Source organism: Rhinopithecus bieti, unplaced genomic scaffold, assembly GCF_001698545.2.
Source record: "Rhinopithecus bieti isolate Rb0 unplaced genomic scaffold, ASM169854v2 scaffold_33210, whole genome shotgun sequence".
Classification (NCBI taxonomy): Eukaryota; Metazoa; Chordata; class Mammalia; order Primates; family Cercopithecidae; genus Rhinopithecus; species Rhinopithecus bieti.
Genome location: NW_016814226.1, coordinates 1,658,647 through 1,682,877, shown reverse-complemented (window position 1 = coordinate 1,682,877; position 24,231 = coordinate 1,658,647). Strand labels below are relative to the sequence as shown.

General features: G+C 47.2%; 1 protein-coding gene across 4 annotated transcripts in view; it reads left to right on the top strand.

The window, feature by feature from the left end:
• SHISAL1 (shisa like 1) overlaps positions 1-19,846 on the top strand; it is an 85,680-nt gene extending 65,834 nt beyond the window's left edge. For all 4 annotated transcript variants that reach the window (XM_017850041.1, XM_017850045.1, XM_017850043.1 and 1 more), the window contains one exon: positions 13,735-19,846. In XM_017850041.1, coding sequence (XP_017705530.1) covers positions 13,735-13,771 — 37 coding nt within the window. In that variant the 3' untranslated portion in view covers positions 13,772-19,846. The remainder of the gene's footprint in view (positions 1-13,734) is intronic.
• Positions 19,847-24,231: the final 4,385 nt, after the last annotated feature.

The window sequence follows — 24,231 nt, the reverse complement described above, 5'->3', positions numbered from 1 at the left end:
AGGTGCCCACATTCCTCGGCTTGTGGCCCCTTCCAGATGCAAGGACATCCCTCTGACCTCTGCTCCCGTGGCCACATCCCTTCCGCTGACTGAGCCTCCTGCCTTCCTCACTTTGGACCCTGTGATGGCATCAGGCCCAGCCAGTTAATCCAGGCTCATCTCCCTCCCCCAAAACCCTCAACTCTGTCATGTCAGCAGAATCTCTTTCTCCATGTTGAGGCAGCGTTCCTTGGGATGGCCATCTTGCCTCGAATAAGCTCCTCGATGTCCCTTTACTGTCTGCAGGGACACATTTACAAAGTAGGGTTAATAGCATCTTCCCCTTTCAGGTCCCTGTGAGACTCCCTTAGAAAAATATGTGAAGGCGGCCAGGTGCAGTGGCTCATGCCTGTAATCCCAGTACTTTGGGAGGCCGAGGTGGGTGGATCACCTGAGGTCAGGAGTTTGAGACTAGCTTGACCAACATGGTGAAACCCCATCTCTACTAAAAATACAAAAATTAGCCGGGCATCTTGGTGGGCACCTGCAATTCCAACTACTCCAGAGGCTGAGGCAGAATTGCTTGAACTCGGGAGGCAGAGGTTGCAGTGAGCTGAGATCACACCATTGACTGGAAGACAGACTGTCTCAAAGAAAAGGAAAAGCAAAATACGTGAAGGCCCCCAGCCCCACACCCCACGTGCATACAGTCAGCGCCAACTAACAGAAGCTGTTGCCGCTGCTGGAGAATACATTGTCTCCAGTTCACCTGCAATGAGGCGTGTTGTGCCTCATGACTCCTGCTTTTGTCGGCAGGAAGGGTTATTGTCACAGACGTTCGCATTCTGGAAGCTTTCATTGTTATTCAAATTGCCAGGTGCTCTATTATCTTCCTGCTTAGGTTGCAGGCGCCAGCCCGCCAGCCACGCCTGCCAGCTGCAGACCCTTCTCACCCCGTGGGCCCTGCTCCTGGTTCCAGGCTCAGCTCCTCTCTCACCAGGGCTACTAGGGTCAGCAGGGCAGCCTGCTGCTCCCCAGCCTGCCCAGGCCACTGCCCTGGACGAGAGGGGCTGGCTGGTGGGCCGGCTGTGGTTCAGCAGCACAAGGCCAAAGCTCCACTGCTAGCTAGATATGCAGTCCTGGGCTAGTGGGACGTTGTCTCTCCTAGTGACATTGTCTCTCTGAGCCTCAGTTTCCTCATCAGCAAGTTGCAGGGACTAGTGGTCCCCACCCCTGAGGCTGCTGAGAGAACTGAGGCTACACATGCATGGGAAGTGCTTGGCACACTGCCTGGCGCACAAGAGATAACAGTACCCTGCAGCCCTAATCTTGTCGCTATGAGAATTAGGAATGATCTTCCATGTCGACTCCCCACAGCCTCAGGATCAGCTCCAGACACCTTCCCCTGGCAGATGAAGGCCTTGTGGCTGCCGCCTCTCCAGACTCAACCCTGCCAGAAGCATCTTGTGCTGCAACAGCCATGCTCCTTGTGATCCTCTAGGATGGCCTTGGCTGAGGCTGTTCCCTCCGCCCGGAGTGCCCTCCCTGTTGTCCAGGGCCCAGCTCTGTGGCTGCTCCCAAGAACTTGTCCCCCAATCCCCACCCTGGCCAGGGCCCCAAGACGGCCAGACACTCGCCCCTGACACAGCATGGGTCTGCTGCTCTTATTTCGGGGTCCTGGTGTGGCTCCCCCACCAGCTTGGAGCTGTCAAGGGCAGGGTCCACACCTGACTCAGTTCTGAGCCCCCAGCACCCAGCCCAGGCCTGGCCAAAGGTGCCACAGTCCCGACTTATGGAAGGCCTAGTGTGAGGGACCACAAGTTGACAGTGAGGGGAGCGCTGGTGGGCCTGAGCCTGGGGTCCACGGGACTGGCAATGAGGGGCGCGGCGACCTGCAGAGTGCCTAGGAGGACACGTAACCCCCGCATCAGGGCAGGCGAGTCCTCCGTGGCAGGAGTCAGTGGCCCCACAGGAACAGCTTCCTGCACTCACAGGCTACAGCCCCGCATGTGACCAAGGCGTGCTTGCCATGAAAGCAGAACAAGAGTTGACATTTGCTAAAGATTCCTTCCAGAAGGCTGTGCAATGAAGCGTTCCTGGAGCTACTGTGGGCTGATGGGCTGGGCTGTGTCCACAGGAGTGATAGCCCCCCTGGGCGGCAGCGAGGATGGCCTAGAGGAGTATTAGGTGGGTGCCTAAGGCCCAGAGAGGTTAATGACTTGCCCAGGGTCACACAGCTTGTGAGGGGCAGAGCTGGGACCTGAACCCAGGCTTATCTGATGTTGAGGCCAGGGTCATCTCTGCCATGGGACTCTACAGTACTGTGTGCTACAGGGTGTTAGAAAGGCCTGCGGGAGTCAGACAAGCTGCACAGAAGGTGTGCCCAGTGAATGAGGTCTTGAAGGATGTATAGGAGTTTTCGAGGTGGAGATAGGGGAGGGTGTTCCCAGTAGTGTGAAGAGCACACTGGGGCTTTCTGGAAAGAGTACTTTGGAGTGGAGACCAAAAAATGGAAAGCTGTTAACAGTTCTGTTGGTAAGACGCCCTGAGGCCCAGCTAAGGCATCAAAGCTTTACCCTCTAAGAAACTATAAGTAGAATTTTTTTAAGTCATTGATTTTGAAATACTTCATTTTCTGCAAGAGAATCCATATAGTGTGTGTGTGTATATATATGTGTGTGTGTATATATATATTTTATACCTCATATATATATATATATGAGGTATAAAAAGTAATGACGCAAACACCACGTTCTCACCAATGGTATGAGAAATAGAGCCGCGTCAATGCCATAGCAGCCCTCAGCCTGCCCCAGTGGCACCCCTTCCCTCCCGGGTCCACCAGCCTGAGTTTTGTGCTTGTCATCCCTAAACAGAGCTGTGTCCCAGGGGAGTGACCGAAGCCACTTTGCCCTCCAGGGAAACCACTCTGGGGAATGCAAAGACTGCCATGCAGGGGTAACCATCGGGAGGCCTCGGCCAAAGTCAAGGGTGACGCTGCCCCCACCCCAGAATGGACAACCTCTTTTCCATGTCAGCCTGCAGCAGCAAAAAGGAGTGAGGAGGGGCCCGGCTGCTGCCACTCTTATCCCAGAAGGGCCAGGAAGGCCAGACTGTGGCCCACAGGCAAGCGTTTGGCTCTGCGTTGTAAAAGTTTTCCAGGTAACTGAGCAGCTTAAAAGGGAATGGCCTGTAAAGGAGTGAGCTTACTGTTCCTGCAGAAACCAAGCAAAGGCCTCGACCATCACCTGGACCTCCTCTCCAAGCCTCCTCTGACTTTCTGTCCCTCTTCCCTCAGTCCCTGGGCTCCCTCTGTCCCAACGTTTACCAGCCTAATGGCACTGTCTGCACCTGCAGACAGGGTCTCCAAGGCCAGAGACTGAATTGTCACCAGGTCCTGGACTGAAAATGAGTCCATGTCACATTCTTTCCTTTCTGTGTAGCATGGAGGTTGGAGATGGGCTCTCAAGTCAGGCCATCACCAAACACATGTCCAGCCTCTTGCAGAATCCAAATGAACAGAGAGGGGTCTGGTAGAAAGAGACTTTATTCCAGAGCTTAAGGGGAAACAGTACAGGCTCCTGACTTAAGGGAATCGCTTCAGCTTTCGGGGAGGAAAGTGGGGTCTTTAAAGGGGAACTTGGTGTGAAAGGCATGCAGGGGACGGGGGGTGAGGAGGTGCAGGGTCCACCTGACTTGCTTATATGTCTTCTCAGTCGGGTAGTCTGGAGGGCGCCATGGTGGCCAGAGCTAGGCTATAAACTGACCGTCATCTTGAGGCAATCTCCTGGTGGGGGAGGATCCCAGAGGGTGCCTGGTTTGGTTCAATATTTTGTCCTGAGAATTTCTAAGCAAATCGAACTGTAGTTAGATACACTTGCAGTGCAGGGAGCACCTGGTGGAGGAGAGGTAAACGTTATAATTGCATTCCTGAAGAGCTAAGAGGTGAACACACAGGGAAACAGAAGAAAAGATAAATTCTAGGAAAATTGGACACTAGGTTTCAAGCCCCCCTAAGCTGAAATTCTGACATTGTGGTCCAGCCACCACAAAGATCAGCAGAACCTTGAGTCATCTCCTCTATTTTGGCACATATACTTCTGTTAATGCAACCCAAAGTCCTTTTCTGTCTCAGCTCCCCTTGGCATGTGAGAATATCTGCCCGTCCCCACACACAGCCATGCCATGCACTAGCCCAGGGGCAGGAAATGCTTCTTGGAACTCTTTTGTACAACCGAGGGCTCTACCCAGGGAGCGGCCCCTATTCTGCTGTTTCCCAGGCTGTTTCTTTTCTTTTCAAGTAATTTTTAAGTTTATTTTTATTTAATTTATTATTTTTCTGAGACGGAGTCTTGCTCTGTTGCCCATGCTGGAGTGCAGTGGCACAATCTCAGCTCATTGCAACCTCCTCCTCCCGATTTCAAGTGATTCTCCTGCCTCAGCCTCCTGAGTAGCTGGGATTATAGGTGCGTGCCACTGCACCCGGCTAATTTTTTGTATTTTTAGTAGAGACGGGGGTTTCACCATATTCAAGCTGGTCTCGAACTCTTGACCTCGTGATCCGCCCGCCTCAGCCTCCCAAAGTGCTGGGATTACAGGCGTGACTGAGTCACCGCAGCTGGCCTGCTTCTGGCCGTTTCTACCATGTGGCCACCCTATTGCAAGTTTCCACCTAAGAACGTAGCAGGGCGGGTGAGGACACACTTCACTTTTTCACGAGCCTTGTGTGATGTGCTCAGCTTTTCAGCCTCATAGTGGAGTCAGCCAGGCTTCATCCTGGTTTCCAAACCTTGGGTCCAGAATGTTAAGCTGGTCACACCTCCTGGTACCTAGCTCCCACATCAGTGGCTGTGATGGGCCCCTTACTGTACCTACCCCCTGTCCCCCCACCCTCTATGCCTACTCCATCCACCCCACTCTTTTGTCTTAATCGAGCGTGATGCCCAAATTAGGCACAATGCTGGGAACATGTGTTTTCACTTTTCATGTATAGTATTTCTTACCTTTGACCCAACATTTTGTGTGCAAGACCTATGCATTCCGTCATAGGGGCTCTTGCATCCTCACTTCTGAGAACTGTATGGAAGACTGTGTAGACACCATGGGATACTACACAGCCATAAAAAAGAACAAGATCATGTCCTTTGCAGGGACATGCATGGAGCTGGAAGCCATTACTCTTAGCAAACTAACCCAGGAACAGAAAACCCAATACTATATGCTCTCATAAGTGGGAGCTAAATGATGAGAACACACAGATAGAGGGGAATGACACACGCGGGGGCCCACTGGAGGGCAGAAGGTGGGAAGAGGGAGAGGACCAGGAAAAATAACTAATGGGTATTAGGTTTCATGTCTGGGTGATGAAATAATCTGTACAACAAAACCCCATGACACACATTTAGCTGTGTCACAAACCTGCACGTCCTGCACATATACCTCTGAACTTAAAAGATGTTTTTGAGACGGTCTCGCTCTGCCACCCAGACTGGAGTGCAGTGGCACGGTCTCAGCTCATTGCAACCTCTACCCCCAGGATTCGAATGATTCTCCTGCCTCAGCCTCCCAAAGGTGCCCATCACCATGCCTGGCTAAGTTTTGTATTTATTTATTTAGAGACAGAGTTTCATTCTTGCTGCCCAGGCTGGAGTGCAATGGCATGATCTCAGCTCACCGCAACCTCCACCTCCTGGATTCAAGCAATTCTCCTGCCTCAGCCTCCCGAGTAGCTGGGATTACAGGTGCACGCCACCACGCCCGGCTTATTTTTGTTTTTGGTAGAGATGGGTTTTCACCATGTTGGTCAGGTTTTGAACTCCTGACCTGTTGATCCGCCCGCCTAGGCCTCCCAAAATGCTGGGATTACAGGTGTGAGCCACCGTGCTCGGCCTTAAACGTGTTTTAAGAAGCAGCTAATGCTAATGCAGTTCCCTAGGAAGGTGACAGGTTGCCCCTAAAGACCAGCTCCAGAGCTTCCTGAGGAAGTACACGCAGAGAGAGGTTGCCGGATCGTCTGCAGAGCATGGTGGCGAGTCCCCTTCGCGGGCGTCCACTTACCTTTCAAATCATCTGATCTCCTAAGTTTGGCTGATTTGGTGGATTTAAAGTGACATCTCACTGTCTTATGAATTTTGTTATCTAGGTAATGAATATATATTTTTTAAAGCAGTTTTAGGTTTACGGAAAAATTGAGTGGAAAGTACAGAAATTGCCCGGGGAGGAAGGTGGGAATTCGACACTAAAGTTCAGGGCAGAGGGCTCAGCGTGTAAGTGGCATTAATGCCACAAATCGTGAATCTCGATGACCAACGCCCAGGGAAGCAGAGCAGAGCATGGGAGGTGGCTGAGGACAGCTGCCCGAGCCTTCCTGGTCTCTGCGTGGCTCTCCATTGTGCGGGAGCTGTTGTTTTTGACCTGGCAGCCTGCTGATGGACACTTCACTGGTCCTAATCTGCTGCTGTGACCCACCTTTCTGTGATGAATGTGCTTGTACCTATGTTGCCCTTGTGAGCACGTCTGTAGGATAATCGTTATGTGAGACTACTGGCTCAGAGGATATGGGCCTCTGTACTACAGGCATGTGTCAAATTGCCTTCCACAGAAATGACCCCAGCGTCCCCCTGACCAGCAGTGAAGCAGAAACTCAAACCAGCACACACGCCGGGTGCTCAGCACTTTTGATCTGTGTCAAGGTGGCAAGTGAAGGAATGTGGATGTTCCCTTTTGTCTGCACTCTGAAATCCTCTCTCATTATGGCTTTAATTTGCATTTCTCTTATTTTAGACTTTGGATTTGCTATTTGACAGTTTCTGTCTTTCTTCTTGGCAATTGGTCTGTTTAGATTCTCCCTTCCCGGATCCTTTGGGTAATTTCTCTTTTCTTGGAAATTGATCCATTTCTTGGAGGCTTCCTGATTTCTGTCAAGTTGAGCAGGCAGTCACCTTTGTTCTTCTGTTTGTTCAGTTCATCTTGAGTGCCGACCTGTGCCAGGCATCGTTATTGGCCTGGGGGATACAGTCATGGGCCAAAAGCAGCAAAAAGCCTGCTTTTATGGAGACTGCAGACAATTTTTGAAATGTGTATGTGAAATATATGGACTTTTAGACAGTGATAATGCGTTTGAGATAGAGGATAACTTTAAACAGGTGGCCAAGGGGCTCACTAAAAAGGTGACTTAAAGGAGATCAGGGATTCCGCCTTGGGTTTATCTGGGAGAAGAGACAGGAGCATGCTGGAACAGATGGTGTATTAGTCAGTGTGCTCCAGAGAAACAGAACTAATCACATATAGACACATGTGAAGACACGCACTGTAGGGAATTGGCTCCTGCAGCTATGCAGGTTGAGGAATCCAAAGGTCTGCAATTAGCAAGCTGGAGACCCAGAAGAACCGATGATGTGAGTTCCAGTGTGAGCTGAGGGTCTGAGACCCAGGAGAGCTGATGGTGTGAGTTCCAGTGTGAGTTGAGAGCCTGAGACCCACCCAGGAGAGCTGATAGTGTGAGTTGAGGGCCTGAGACCCAGGAGAGCCAATGGTGTGAATTCCAGTCCCAGCCTGAGTCTAAAGGGTAAGAGAAGAATGATGTCCCCACTTAAAGGCAGGCAGAGATAGCGTGAATTCCCCCTTACTTGTTGGTTCTGTGAGGCCTCCAGTGGGTTGAATGAGGCCACCTGCACAGAGAAGGACACTATTTTCTTTCATCTGCCAGGTCACACGTTCATCTCATCATGAAACACCTTCACGACACCAGAAAAATGTCTCACCAAATATCAGGGCACCCTGTGGCCCAAATGGACACAAAACAAACCATTACCATTGGAATGGAGAGAATGCAAAGGAAAAGAGTGAGGAATAGGACAGGGAGGTGATGGAGTGGGAAGGGCTTTAGCTTCTGCTCTGAGTGAATCTGGGGAACCACTGAGGGTTTTGAGGAAAGGGGTGGGGTAATTGGACTTAGGTTTTCACAGGGCTCCTCTGGCTGCTGTGTTGAGAGCAGATGGAAGGTGCTGACCAGCGCAGAGACCACTGCAAGAATCCTGCCAGCGTGGACCACAGTAGGAGTGGTGGAGGCAGCAGGAAGTGAAAGGGCCGGCCAATGGGATTTGCTCCTGGGTTAGATATGGAGTGTGAGAGGAAGAGAGGGGTCAAAGAATACTCCAGGCCTCTGATGAGAGCAACTGGCAGGATGGAGTTGTATTTCCTGAGGTCAGGAAAATTGTGGGAAAAGCTGGATGGGGGAGGAAGGTTGGGATTTTAGTTTGGGAAATATTAAGTTTGAGGTGTCTATTAAATATCCATTTGGTGACATCGAGTAGACACGTTGGCCATCAGAATGGAGTTTAGGTGAGAGTTTGAGGCTCAAAAGTCATCATATTTCCAGGCTGGGTTATAGTGTGAGACTCTGACTCTGTCTCAGAAAAAAAAAAAAGAAAAATAGGCATCCACATATAGTGTTTAAATCCTTGAGAGGAGATGAGATCCTGAGTGAGTAGAATGAGTGGAGAGGAGGAGGTTGGGAAGATGTGGGCGGACCAGCAGTGGGAGGAGGAGGAGGAGGACCAGGAGAAGGGGACTGTAGTGTCCTGGAAGCAGGTGGAGCAATCACTTGAGTCAGTGCTGCTGGGAGGATTAGTTGAAAGGGGGAGTGATAATTGGCCACTGGATTTATTAACATGGAGGTCTTTGGTGACCTTGACAAGGGCAAATTCTGCAGAGAAGTTGGAAGAAAAGCCTGTTGGGAGGGGTTGAGGGATGGTGAGAAGTGAAGCTGGAGAGCAAAAGTGCAGAGAATCCTTCCAAGCAGTCACCTCCACCTTCTGTGTATTATATATCCTGCTTCATTAGATTCCCCAGCAGTGAACATGTCTTGCTGTTTTTCAAAGAACAAGTAGTTGGGGCCAGAGATGGTCACTCATGCCTGTAATTCCAGCATTTTGGGAGGCCAAGGCAGGAGGATTGCTTGAGGCCAGGAGATGAAGATCAGCCTAGGCAACACAGCAAGATGCCATCCCTAAAAAAATTTTTTTTTAATTAGCTGGGTGTAGTGGTGCACACCTGTACTCTTAGCTACACAGGAGGCTGGTACAGGGGGATCGCTTGAGCCCAGGAGTTTGAGGTTGCAGTGAACTATGATTGCATCATTGCACTCCAGCTAGGGTGACAGAGCAAGAGCCTGTCTCTAAATTTTTTTTTTAATTAAAAAAAAAAAAAACCATGGAGTTATTTATGAGTTCCTCTCTTTTGCTGTTAACTCCATTTCTGTTTTCATTTATTTATTGTATCTTTCTTAGGTTTATTTTGTCTTTTCTAACTTTTTGAGTTGGGCAATTCATGCTTTCTCATTTATTAATAAGATCAGTGTTTTAAGGCTATATATGTTCCTCTTAACATTGGCTTTGGCTGCATCCCACAGGTCCATAAATATATTTTTTGTTATTGTCTAGATATTCTGAAGTTTTGTTTTGCTCTTTTAACTCAAGGTTACTTTTAAGTGTTTATAGACCTCTTGGTGGCAAAGTTTGGTTTGGTCTGTGGTTTCATTCTTAGTATTTTCAAATTCTAGTATATTGTTATCAGAGAACGTTGTCTTCTATTTTTTGGAATTTACTTTCTTTGTAGCCTGATAGTCACTTTTTGTGTATGCACTTTCAGGAGCATTTGAATAGAATGAAGGTAGACTGTGTTTTACACACACACACACAGTTGTTAGATTATTTGGCTCCCTCTCTCCTTTTGTTTTTGCCAACTGCATATGGAATGGTTTGAGACAGGTGAATTAAAATGCACTAGGCCAGGCATGGTGGCTCATGCCTGTAATCCCAGCACTTTGGGGGGCCGAAGTGGGTGGATCACCCAAGGTCAGGAGTTCGAGACCAGACTGTCCAACATGGTGAAATCCCATTTCTACTAAAAATACAAAAAAAAAAAAAAAAAAAAAAATTAAAGCATAGTGGTGAGCACCTGTTATCCCAGCTACTTGGGAGGCTGAGGCAGGAGAATCACTTGAACCCAAGAGGTGGAGGTTGTAGTGAGCAGAGATCATACCATTGCACTCCAGCCTGGGCAACAGAGTGAGACTGTCTCAAAAAAAAAAAAAAAAAAAAAAGGTGCTAATGCTAGCATACTCTGCTTTTTCTCCCTAAATTTCCAGTCTTGCTCTGTGAATATTGAGGCCATGCTATTTGGTACATGAACATTCATTACTACTAGATCTTCATGATGACTGTCATCCTTCACCCTCACACAGTGCCCTTCTTTTTTCTCATTCAATTTTTTTTGCCCTGACTTCAGCTTTGTCTGATATTATGACCCCTGATTTATTTTCATTTGCATTTGTGTGTTATGCTTCTACTCATCCTTTTTTAAAATTATGGTAAAATGCATGTAGCATTTATCATTTTAAACTTTTTTAAAGTATACAGTTCAGGGGTATTAAGTACTTCTCACTGTAGTACAACCATCACCATCATCCATCTGCAGACCTTTGTAAAAATCATCTGCCCATCTTTTTTTTTTTTTTTTTTTTTTGAATCTGTCACCCAGGCTAGAGTACAATGGCATAATCTCCGCCTCCCGGGTTCAAGCAATTCTCCTGCCTCAGCCTCCTGAGTAGCTGGGACTGCAGGCACCCACCACCACACCTGGCTAATTTTTTTGTATTTTTAGTAGACACGGGATTTCATCATGTTGGCCAGGCTGGTCTTGAACTCCTGACCTCATGATCTATCTGCCTCGGCCTCCCAAAGTACTGAGACTACAGATGTAAGCCACTGTGCCCAGTCTTGCCCATCCTTTTTGATGAAACCTTGCTGAATCATTCTACCTTCAGTGCCGTTGTTTATGATCCAGTCTTTTTTTTTTAGCAAGTGTGTATGGCTCATTAACATTTACTGATATGGCAGATGCATTTGGTCTTAGTTCTGTCATCATTGTTTGATAGGCTTTCTGCTTTTATAGTTTTGTGGGGGTTGTCAATTTTCTCCATATGGTCTCTGTTGTCTTTATTTTCTGTGTGTATGTCTTCTGATAATTTGGAAAGCTACGTTTCTGATCCCGTGGTTATCTTCATAATTATAATATGACATGATATCTTTAATCCTCTTATTTCTCTAGACATTTATTTTCTCCCTAAATTAGATTTCTTCTTTCCTTCCTCTTGTCTCCCTTCCATGAAGTTATTTTAGTTGATTATATTTTTTCTGTTTACCTCGATGCCTCTAATTTTAAACTTCTAAGCAATTCTTTAGACTCCCAACTATATATGAATATGACATAGTTTACTTATATTACCTCCATCCCTCCTACTTTTTATTATTTCCCTGTTGTGTTTCATTCTTCTCTGTGATGGTCATGATCTTGAGATTGGCTGCAATAGTCCTGCAGTTACACAAATTCTATGCTCATTGCTGGCCCTCTTGGCAGTGCTCCATTTATACCTTGACCCTGATTTCTCTTCATTTGCATTTGTTATGCTTCTGCTCATCCCTTTTATGAATTCTGGTAAGATACACATAACATTAACCATTTTTAAGTCTACAGTTCAGGGGCATTAAGTACCTTCTCACTGTAGGGCAACTGATATGGTTTGGCTGTGTCCCCACCCAAATCTCATCTTGAATTGTAAATCCCACAACTCCCATGTGTCATGGGAGGAACCCGGTGGGAGGTAATTGAACCATGGGGGCAGGTCTTTCCCATGCTGTTCTCATGATAGTGAATGAATCTCTTGAGATCTGATGGCTTTACACATGGGAATTTTCCTGCACAAGCTCGCTCTCTCTCCCTTTGCCTGCCACCATCCGCATAAGGTGTGACTTGCTCCTCCTTGCCTTTCGCCATGATTGTGAGGCCTCCTCAGCCATGTGGAACTGTAAATCCAGTTAAACCTCTTTCTTTTGTGAATTGCCCAATCTCGGGTATGTCCTTGATCAGCAGCATGAAAATGGATTAATACAGCAGCCATCACCGCCATCCATCCACAGAATTTTTAAAAAATCATCTGCCCATCCTTTTATATGAAACCTTTCTGAATCATTCTTGATTTGCCTAAGGGTGTCCTTAACTTTTAAAGAAAGGGTCATGGGAACTATAATTCAAAATATATTCAACATGTTTTTCTGTTGACTTTATACTTGAAAGATGGTTCATTGGGCTTTAAATTCTTGATTCATTCATTTATTTGATAAATATTTATTAAGCCCCCTCCTGTATGCCAGTTACTGTTCTAGACCCTGGCAATGCAGTAATGTATAAAACACACAATCACCTTAACCCTCTTGTAGCTAACTTTCTATTTGGGGAAGACAAACAATAAGCTATTCAAGTACAATAGGTGGTATGTTGGATAGGTGTGTGTGCTATGGAGAAAAACAAAGTGGGTGATGGACTGTACCTGGCTTTGTTCTGTGAAGCAGAGGAGATGACCCCACAGAGTCTCTCACCCTTAGCCCCTGTACACATTCCCACTGATGTGTAAAGAGTGGAGAGTAGGTTCTGCCTCTTGGTGTATCACTCACTCTGGGGAAGTGGGCTTTCCTGGCTTTGTTGGAGTCACTCCCTTGACTTCTCTGCTCAAAAACCACGTACTTAAGAACTGTCACCAGATGTAATTTATGCAAGTAAAGGAAATTCAACTGCAATGGTGTGGGGGGGGCAGTCCAGGGCAGCCACCAGAACCAAGTTTCTCCCTGCTTTCTACTCCACCTGTTAGTGAGCATCCTTCATTCTCATGCATGCAAGATAGTTCATCTTCCCCTGGTTTCATGTCCCCTTCCCAATAGACTCCCACTTACACAGCATTGGCCAGACTGGATCATGTGACCACCCCTGCTTGCAAGGGAATCTGGAAAAATAAGTATTTGTGGCTGGGAAATTGGTCTTACAACAGACACAGGGCAGTGGGGTTCATGCTGCCTGCCACAGATGGAGTTTGCATTTCTTTTCCTCATTGTCTGGTTTGCAACTTGACTCTGCCAATCAAAGCTATAAGTGCCCTGCAGTCCTGTTTCTACACTGTAGATCTTGTTCCATTGGTCTCCTGGCTCCTCCCTATTCCAGGAGCACCTTGGTCTCTTCTCTATAGCTTTGTATGACATGGTCATATATTAGTGTCATTCCAAAATACATAATGGTTTTTGTCAATATGAATGGAATCTGTATCTGTGTTTAATATTTAGTTTGTTATATAGCAAGGGTGACCATATAATTTATCATCCAAATCAGAATACTTTTGAGGGTTAAAGGGGAACAACATTAAAAATTATGTCAGAACAAGTGTTAACTGAGACTGTCCCAAGCCATGACATATAATTACCCTAGTAATTGCTGAGGTCAATACACATTGTTGCATTTTATAAATTGATTTGATGTCTTATAGGTTGACTATTATACCTCTATGTCTGCATTCTCCATTCTACTAATTAACCTGTTGATTCTGTTACATTTTCTAGGAAGTTATCCACAGTTAACTGTAATTTTGGTTCTTCTATTCCAGTCCTATTCTATGCTTATTTTTCTTGTCTTATTGCATGGGCCAGAGCTCTAGTACTATATGGAGCTATAATGATAGCAGATATTTTTTTCTTGCTTCCAGTCTTAAAGACTGGAAGAACATGGTTCACAATGTTCAGAAGACAAAACCCACGTCCTTAGAGGAAACCTGGCTTCTTCTGGCACTGAGACCATAGAGAAATGTCCCCAGTGAGTCCCCATGGAGGAGACACCATGTAATACTTTTTTTCCTTGTATTTCTTCCAGAAAACCCTTTTGCTGTGCCTCAGGATGGGGGAGATGAGATCTGAAGCACCCAGTGCAGTCTCCGAGAAGAACAACTTCTACAGAGATGCCAGGGACAGCCGAGGTAGTGGCGGTGGCAGAGGAAGAAATGCTGCCTGTGCCCAAAACCCTCTTCCGTGGACTTCTAAGATTAGGAGCAAACTCAGGGGTAGGGGCTGGGGGTGCCGGGGAAGGGATTCTGAGCCACCTGTCCGCAAGCAATAGTCCTATTTTGGGCTGGTGGCTTCTGAGAGGTGACTCATTGTGGACTCAGGATGACCAAGAAAAAGCAACTCTGGCTGATTCCAGCCAGGAGGATTGAGGTCTGTGAGTTATACCTGTGGTTGAAAACTGAAGCTTCCCTTGCCCCTGCTCCCTCCAATAGTGGCCCCTTGGGGCTATTTGTGTCAGAATATTGGGTGTGCGCGTGTGTGCGCGTGTGTGATTTGGGGTGTTCTTTTTGTTTGCTTGGTTGGTTGGTTTTTATTGGGGCTTCCCCCTCAAGTTCCCTGATGGGCACGGGTCACCCTCTAGCTGGGGGTTCTGATCAGTGTCAATGTCCAGGCCGCAAGCTTCTTGCTAAAGCACAGGGTACAGCCCCTCTGTGTCTCGGGGGGCGCTGGGGATTTGAAAATGCCAGTAGGGTTGGTTCTTACAGAATTCATTCCTGTAACAATAGTAATACTAAGGGACGCATCTCAGGCTGACCACAGGTCAGGTACCAAGTTGAGTGTTTTCATGCACTCTCTCACCACCTGGGAGGCAGGTATGATTAACCCCTTGCAGAAAAAGCTCACAGTGGAGAAGGGGTGCCCAGGGCCATGTGGCCAGGAGGAGACCAACCCCTCGTTTGATCTCAGGGGTGCAGGAACCCAAAGTCCAGGCTCCAACTCCCTGGACATGATGTGCTCCCCAGCCAGGGCACACCCTGCACAATGCCAGGAGCATCTCCTTGATGCCTCCACAGACCATCTCCCTGAGTTCTCCGCCATCACCACCTGGAGTGCTGATCCGCTCGGCACATTCTGGCACCTGCTGCGTGCCAGGCCCCGTGCTGGGCAGTGATGGGGATGAAAGATGAGTCAGACCTTATCTCTGCCCCAGGGGAGCCTCCCATCTGGTGGGAGACACAGACACAGGGATCTTTGCTGGACAGGGTAACGAGGCTACAGAAACCCAAAGAGGAGTGTTCTAGAAATCCATCCACTTTCAAGTGGGACTTCCACATAAACCTAGACACCCATAACATCCACCCACAGAGCTAATCACCTCCACTCCTGCCCCACTGCACCTATGAGATGGCATCACCTAAATGATCACAAACATCTCCAAAGGCCATGCTGCCAGTGTAGATACACACATTCCATGGGCGTTAGTGATACCAGACCTCCCTCAGCTCTTAGCTCGGGAGGCCCTGCTTAATAAACGTGTGTGTCCTCTGATCCAGTTTCTTCATTTCATCAGACCTAGTGTTCTCACACTGACCACCCATCCATTCACCAGACACGACAGTGAACAAGGCAGGTCCCTGCTCACTGTGCTGGCTTTCTAGCTGGGGCAAGACGGTGAAGAAGGAAGGTGGCAAGGGCAGTGAGTGCTCTGCTGGGAACTCAGTTCGAGGGACACGTGAGTGAGACACTTGTGGACCTGGGGTGGTCTGGAAAGGCCTTCTTGAGCAGATGATTGAAGCCCGGATTTGAATGACACACAGGAGCCAGTAATGGGCATTGAAGATAGGAAAAGAGCATTTCAGACAGAAGGAATGGCTAGTTCAAAGGCCCTGAAGCAGCCATAGTCTTGGTGGTTTCAAGGAAGCATAAGAAAGCCAGGTGGCTGGGACCCAGAGGAGATGAGGGTGGGCGAGCATGCCCAGCTCTGGGCTCTGCTGTGAGTCAAGCTGTGCAAAAAATGCCCTGCCTTTGGAAAAGCAGAACAAACTTGCTAGGGCATAAACCATCCCCCATTCTGCCTGGCTCTCCATCTTCTCAACAGCCCCATGAAGAAGGGGCTCTCCCCATTTTATGGATGAGAAGACAGACTCAGCCGGGTCAAGTGGCTTGCCCAGGGTCACACAGGTCGGCTGTGGAACACCCAGGCCCCTGGCTTCAGTCTTTGGGTTCACCTGTCTCCTCCAGGCAGTGCTGGCAGCGGTATGCCAGGCCTACAGCTTGGCAGAGGCAAAGTGCGAGAACCTCTGCTTGGGGTCTCCATTGGAGAAAGGCATGGCTTCCTCTCCCCTGATGTGAGCCATCCCAGGGTCATGTTGCCATAAGGGGGTGCACAGCCTGTCCCATGTGCAGTGCCTCGGCAGGCAGAGGAAGCCTTGAGGTGGGGGGCCCAAGACCCAGATTCTGACATCAGCTCTGCCACTGAGAACAAACAGCGTGACCTCAGACAAGGTCTGTTACCTCAGTTTCCCCATTGGTAAGAGGAAGGAGTCAGATGGGTATTTAAGGGGTTTGCAACCCTCATAATGCTCTATAGGTGCTTCCTCCGCCAACAAGGAACTGGTAGCCTTGCCTCCCTCTCCTGGACACCTGGGGTCAGAGGTCACTGCCAAATAGACAGTTAGAACTGGGGTTCACCTAAGCATCCCTTGAGATTTACAACCTTCTAGGAGGACATTCCTCCTGAAAAAGGTCTTTTCAGGAATAACTGAGAAACCCATGGGGTTTGTGGTCCTACTGCTCTGCCAAGTCCCTCTTGGGCAGCTGGGCTGAGGACTGGAACATTCTGTGGCAAGCAGGAGGTCTCAGCAGAGATCACCAAGACTCAGCACACCTGGTATAGATAGCCTGCGGCAAAGGCAGGTACAGACAGCCACAGAACCCTCCTTCCCACAGGTCACCCCCACGAGTCAGCCTCTCAGAGCCTCTGCTTCTTACCTGTCAAGTGTGTGAGGTGGGGTGCCAGGGGGTCACGGTACTTGCTGTCTCACGGAGGAGGTGAGAATGGTGTGCACGTGGGTATGAACACTCGGTGTAGAAAGCAGGTGTGGGCATTCAATCCCCCAGTGGTGTCAAGGGCTCCTCAAACGCCGTGGGTCCCCAGGTCATTGTGATAAACACTCCCCATCCTGCTGTGGTTGTGGCTGGCAGGTCCTTCAATGAGTAGAGTGTCCCTGAGAACAAGATGGCTGCAGGGTAGTGACAAGTTCAAGCATAGATTTCTAGAGTTATCGTTTTGTAGCAACTCCTCAACCTGATTTTTTAAGCTGCCTACTTTTACTTTTTACTGTGAGCTTCTGTCCATAACCATGTAATTTGTAATAATACAAAAAGAAAAACACGAGAGAAAGGACAAGATGTCCACAGAGGACTCTGCATTCGAGGCTGCTTTGCAGAACTACCGCGTTTGTAAGGACTGTTTCCCACTGGGAACTGTGTGATTCATGAGCAGTTTTATGCTTTCCCCCTTGTCTGTGTACGGTGTGATTGTTGTGTGTTTTGGAATCTCTATTCAGAACCAATAGCTGGTAGTGCCTGCTGGCTCGCTGCCCTCACGTTAGCCTCTGAACGTGCCCTGCACCTCTGCTCACCTGCCTCGCCTGACCCCTCCAGTTGCCAGGCCGGCACCTGACCATGACCATTGCTGATGTGCAACGGGCCTTAATTGAAAACACACACAAGTACACACATGCACACACGCATACATGCACATGAATACATGTGCGCACAACCAGCTGTGCATGCACACGTGCATGGACACGTGCACATGCACACACACAGGTGATTTCACAGGTAGATCTGGTCCCTCTTGCTGTCTCCAATGTTCTAGAAAGCAGCAAGTAGGCAGCTGACAGTGTTCCCAGGGTGGGTGGCATCTCCCCTCATCATCAGAAAGATTCAGTCAAATTTGGCCCAGAGCTGAAGAGAAGGACTTGGGACTGTCAGAGAAAACATGACCAGGAATGGGGGTTAACAGGCTTCTTTGGCCAGGAGATGGTTCCCAGTTCACCGTCAACCCAAAAGCTCTCTTCAGGTCATGTCAAACAGACCAGGGCTGTGGGTGTGGTTGAGCCTGGCACTGACTCGCCCACAGGCCACTGTCCAGGTCAGGTCAGGATTCCAGCCTGGTGTGGCCACACCCTTTACATCCCTCCAGCCGCTGTCCCTACCCAGGCCCCTCCGATGGCTTGGCTGCCTTCACAGTCACCATGTCTATTAGAGACTGTGCCATTCAAAGAAACAGGGTTCCCGGAGATGCAGACTTGTAAAATTTTTTATTGGCTTATTTTAATTTTTCAACTTGGCTGAACTGGTCCCCATCAACAGGAAGAGCCTTCAGAAGTGAATTTACAGATTTCCCCCATGTTTGAAATTAACATAACATGAACCCAGGAGGCAGAGCTTGCAGTGAGTTGAGATCGTACCAGTGCACTCTAGCCTGGGCATGAGTGAGACTGTCTAGGTAGGTAGGTTAGGTAGGTAAGAAGGAAGGAAGGAATAACAGACCTGGATGGAGTTATTGCGAACATGTCTTATCAATGTTGAAGGGCTACCCATCACTATAGGGACACATCCACGTGGGTGTTTTTGTCTGCTGTGAAAATCTAGGGTTAGAATCATGGAAGCAAACTGCAGGGATTCTTAATCATCCTGCTCACGTGGTGGGCATCAGAGGGTGTCTGCCTGGCCCCCATAGCATCAGGACAGTCGGACAGGCCATGAGTGGATGGCACTCTGATCACCGCCCTTTGCAGTCCAGGAATATATCACTGGGCTGGGGCCAAGCCCTGTGCCTTCCGGAAGATAAGCCTGCGCACTTTCTATGTGCCAGATGCCATGCACAGTGCCCTAGTTCCTGTAGCACCAACACATCCCACACTGGTGCTTAAGTGCATGCAAACAACTTTGGGAGTTGTGGCCCGCAAAGCTCAAATGTTAAAGTTGAGCAGTCAGGCAAGCTAGAAGAGGTCAGGACCCTCCTAGAAAACCCATTGGATGACACGCGTTTCCCTCACCTATTCAGCAGATACTTGCCGAGCGCCTGCCGCTTGCCTGGCCCCAGACCCAGGGCCCATCTGGGAGCCAATCCTGCTATAGCTGGGACCACCTGTGAAATGACTAGTTGTGCCTAACAGACATGCCTAGATTCACAAAATGAAATCAGAACACTTACCTGTCCTACCCATGAAAGTGACCTTGGAGTTATCATTGCCCCCACCACCCCAGTTTCTAGTCCAAGCTCCTGGCCAATAGCTGGTGCTAGATAGATGCTTGATGAATGAGCAGGTTTGACTATTAGTTACTCTGTACCTAAACTCCTATCTTCACGTCAAAGCCCTGACAGATTTGCCCTTGACAGACTGAAATCCAGGGCTGCTGCAGAGTTCACCTCCAGGAGGCACCATTCATGATACCGTCCCATAAATGGTAATGGGCTCCCAGGGATGCTGTTTATATAGACTGCACTGAGAACGGTGACCCTTGGGTTTGTACAATGAGGCACCCTGTTGAATGACCCTAAACCAGCCTCCAAAATGTGCAGCCTCCAAAATGTGACATCGGTCAGCACCAACCCTGAGCACAAGATCAAAAACTGTAGATGACATGGCCACCCTGGCCACAACTGGAACCAAGCTGGTGGCCCGAGAGAGCCTCTTTTTGGAATTGCACGTCAGTTTCTCATACCCAGTTTCTTCCTATTTTTCCCCATTTCTCGTTTTAAAGCTAGTGACATACATCACAGTCAAATAACCAAGTGGTCAGTGTCTGGACAATGTGCAGTAACGAGGTGGGGGCTGCAAGGGTGAGGGGCTCAGTCACGTTAACAAGGCAGGAAACCTCCCACAAAAGGTGGATGTGTCCTCCCCAGGGCCAGCCGGACAAGGGCACGCAGTGGCAGGGGTGGGGGATGGAAATATTTTCTCTCCTGTAAACTGACTTCATGTGAGCAGGCATGGGGTCTCTCTGAGAGCTGATAACTGGGAAAACCAAAAACCAATAATATTCCTAATAATAATACTAGAATGTAACAATAATAATGTGTTTTTCACTGACCGCTGTTGCTCTGCTTTTGTCTTTATATACGGTAGTTTTTATAACAATGTCCCTAGGTTTTAATAAAGGAGTGTCATGTCAACTGTTCCCTAGATTGACGTTTGCTTCGGTGTTTCAAAATGCGCTCAAGGGAACCTGTGCCCACATAATTTGTCACTCTGTTGGGGAGGGTGGAGGACCAGGGGCTGGGGTCCCAGCCAAGGTGGTGGTAGAGGGAGCTGGGCACGCGAGTCCATCCTGAACACTCAATGCCAATGGCAGGTGGACACCACCTCCAAAGGGGCAAGGGCAAGGTCAGACAGGAGTGACAGGGCCCTGAATCTGGCACTAGCACCCGACAAGACAGAGCTGAAAGCACATGGGGGGTCAGGCGGCAGGGCTGATCACTGCAGACGGCATGCCATCAGTGGCCCCTGGTGTGACATGCCAGGTGCCTCATTTGTCATCTCATTGGCGAGGGGACAGAGTAACCTCCTTTATTGAGCACCATGCCCTGAAAAGCCACCATCCCTCACGCTGGGACCATGTGTCCCTCACACTGGACACGGAGTCAATTCTGGCCCCACTCCCCAGCAGGAGGAGTGAGGACGCAGGAGAAGGGACAGGCTGCACCGTGGAGAAAAGCGGCACCAGGCCTTGCAGCCCAGTCCTACTTCACCTGGGGCCCAGAGGCCCCCCACACCTGAAATCCGATGATGAGGATGCCAGACTGCTGGCACCCCCAGGCAATGGATGGTGGCAAATACTATTTTCCTCCAGAGAGGTCTCATCTGATGCTTCAAAATACTTCTGCCAACAGTTTATCAAATATATCTTTCCTGGCACACAATCAGAGGTCACCAGGTACACAAGGCAGCAACGTAAAGAAGCAATGGAGGCACAGGGAGTAGGAGCCAGGCAGAGAGGCTACAAGCCCAGGAGCAGTCAGACACATGTCTTCACACAGCCATACTTACTGTGCTCCAAATACATAAAATCACATCTGAAACCCATAAAAAAAGAAATTTTTCAAAGAGCCGATTAGAAACTGTAGAAATTTTTTTAAAAGTACATAATAACCCAAATTAAGGTCTCAGTAAATGAGTTGAAAAGCAGATTACGTAAGACAGTGTGGTATTGGCAAAAGAACAGACAATGAACAGAATGGACAGCCCAGAAATAGACCCACATAAAATAGTTAACTGATCTTTGACAAAGGTGCAAAAGCAATAGAATGGAGGAAAAAAAATAGTCTTTTCAAGAAATGGTGCTGGAACAACTGGACATGCACGTGGAAAACTACAAATCTGGACACAGACTTTACACTCCACAAAATTAACTCAAAATGGAGCATAGACCTAAGCGAAACAAAGAAAAACAAACAAACAGAAAACAACTGTAGAACTCCTAGAAGATAATGTAGGAGAAAATCTAGATGACCTTGGTTTGGCAAGGACTTTTTAGATACAACACCAACGACACAATCTATGAAAGAATTGGTAAGTTGGACTTCATTAAAATTAAACATTTCTGCTCTGTGAAATACTATCAAGAGAATGAAAAGCCAAGCCAAAGAATGAGAGAAAATATTTCCAAAAGACACATCTGATAAAGGATCATTAGCCAAAATATACAAAGAATTCTTAAAACGCAACCGTAAGAAAACAGAGTCAGGCACAGTGGCTTGCACCTGTCATTCCAGCTATTTGGGAGGCTGAGGCGAGAGGGTCACTTCAGCCCAGAAGTTCAGGACCAGCCTGGTAGCTACAGTGAGACCCTGTCTCAAAAAAGAAAAAGAAAACAAGCCAGGCACGGTAGCTCACGCCTGTAATCCCAGCACTTTGGGAGGCTGAGGCGGGTGGATCACCTGAGGCCAGGAGTTCAAGACCAGTCTGACCAACATGGTGAAACCCCATCTCTACTAAAAATAAAAAATAAAAATAAAAAAATTTAGCCAGGCATAGTGGTGTGTGCCTGCAATGCCAGCTACTTGGGAGGCTGAGGCAGGAGAATCACCTGAACCCAGGAGACAGAGGTTGCAGTAGGCCGAGATTGTGCCATTGCACTCCAGCCTGGGTGACAGAGCAAGACTCTGTCTCAAAAAAAAAAAAAGGGAAAATAAAAAAGGAAAGGAGAGGAAAGGAGAGGAAAAGGAAAGGAAAGGAAAAAGGAAAGGAAAGGAAAGGAAAAAGGAAAGGAAAGGAAAACAACGTGATTAAGAAATGAGCCAAGGACCTTAAGAGGCACCTCACCAAAGAAGATACACAGGCAGAAAATAAGCATCTGAAAAGTTACTCCACCTCATGTCATCAGAAATGCACATTAAAACAATGAGATACTATGACACACCTATTAGAATGGCCAAACTCCGGCACACCACCACCACCAAATGCTGATGAGAATGTGGAGAAACAGGAGCTCTCATTCGCTGCTGCGGGAATGCAAAATGGTACCCACTTTGGAAGACAGTTTGGCAGTTTCTCACGAAACAAAACATATTTTTACCATCCGACCCGGCATTCACACTTCTTGGTATTTACCCAAAGGAGTTGACAACTTATGTCCACACAAAACCTGCACATGGGTGTTTATAGCTTTATTCATAATTGCCGAAACTTGGAAGAAACCAAGATGTCCGTCCGTAGGTGGATAAATATAAACTGTGGTACATCCAGACAATACAAGATTATGCAATGCTAAAAAGAAATGAGGGATCAAGCCATTAAAAGACATGGAGGAAACACAGATGCATATTACTAAGTGAAAGAAGCCAATCTGAAATTGCGATTTTCCCACAAGGAAATTCCTTGTGGACGAAGGACAGACAGAACTCAAAGTCCTCCTTCTGCTCACATGAGACAAATGCATGTCTGATTTGCTTCCTCTGACCTAGTGTTTCACTAAGCCAAACTAAGGCAGAAGTGGCTACTCCTCTACACCATCCCACGTGCAGATTGTGTTTTTGGTGAAAGGCTGGCTGATCAGAGACTCAAAAGAATGCAAACATTTGTCTCTTACCTACCTATGACCCAGAAGTCGTTTTCCCCACTTTGAGTTGTCCCACCTTTCTGGGCTGAACCAATGTACACCTTACACATACTGATTATAATGTCTCATGTCTCCCTAAAACGTATAAAACCAAGCTGTGCCCCAACCACCTTGGATACATGTCGTGAGGATCTCCTGAAGTTGTGTCATGGGTATGTCCTTAATCTTGGCAAAATGATCTTTCTAAATTGATGGAGATCTGTCTCAGAGACTTTTGGGTTCACACCAGTATGCTGAAAACTACAAAACACTGCTTAAAAAAAGAAGAAGAAAAACCAATAAATAAGTAAACAAATTATTTTTTTAAAAACAAAACACTGCTGAAGGAAACCAAAGGAAATCTAAATAAATGAAGAGATTGACATATTCATAGATTGAAACACTCAACAAAGTAAAGATGTCAGTTCTCCCCAAATCAGATTGATGTCAGTTATCTCCAATTCCTGCCAAAATCCCGGGAAGATTTTTTTGCAGACGGACAAAATGATTCTAAAATGTATACAGAAAAGCAAAGGACAAGTAAGGTAATTTTGAAACAATAGAGTGGGAGAAATGGGAGTGATCACTCAACCCAATTTTACTACTTACGTAGCTATAGCGGCCAAGACTTCGTGGTTTTGTTAGAAGGACAGACACACAGATGAATGGAACAGAATAGAGAACTTAAATAGACCCCCACATATTTGCCAAATTGGTTTTTGACTAAGGTGCAAAAGCAGTTTGATAAGGGAAAGTTAGGCTTTCCAACAAATGGTGCTGGAGCAATTGGACATTCATAGGAAAAAGATAAAAGAAAATAGACCCTTGGGGTAAGTACCTAAGTCTTATATACTAAATAAAAATAATATTAAAGTAGAATATAAATTTGAATGTTAAAAATGTAAAACTATAAAACTTTGGGAAAATATTCTTTAAAATAAAAATTGATTAATTGGACTTAATCACAATTAAAATGTTTTGCTCTGTGAGAGACCCTGTTAAAGGGAGGAACAGACAAGCTACAGATAAAAAAAAAAAAATCTCATACCACATATCCAACAAAGGACTAGTAGCTAGACACACAAAAAAAAAACACTCAAAAGTAAACAGTAAAAGACAAAAACAAAGTAGACACGAAGAGACATTTTACTAAAGAGGATATACAAAGGGCAAATAATTTTGATGAAGTCTAATTTATCTATTTTTTATGTTGTTGCTTGTGCCTTTGGTTTCACATCTAAGAAACCATTGCCTAATCCAAAGTCATGAAGAATTACCCATATGTTCTCTTCTAAGAACGTTATAGTTTTAGTTCTTACATTTAGGTCTTTGATCCACTTTGAGTTAATTTTGTATATGGTGAGGTAGAGGTCCAACCTCATTCTTTTTCATGTGGCTATCCAATTGTCTCAGTACAATTTGTAATTGTTCTGGCACCACTATCAGAAACCAACTGATTATAAAGGTGAGG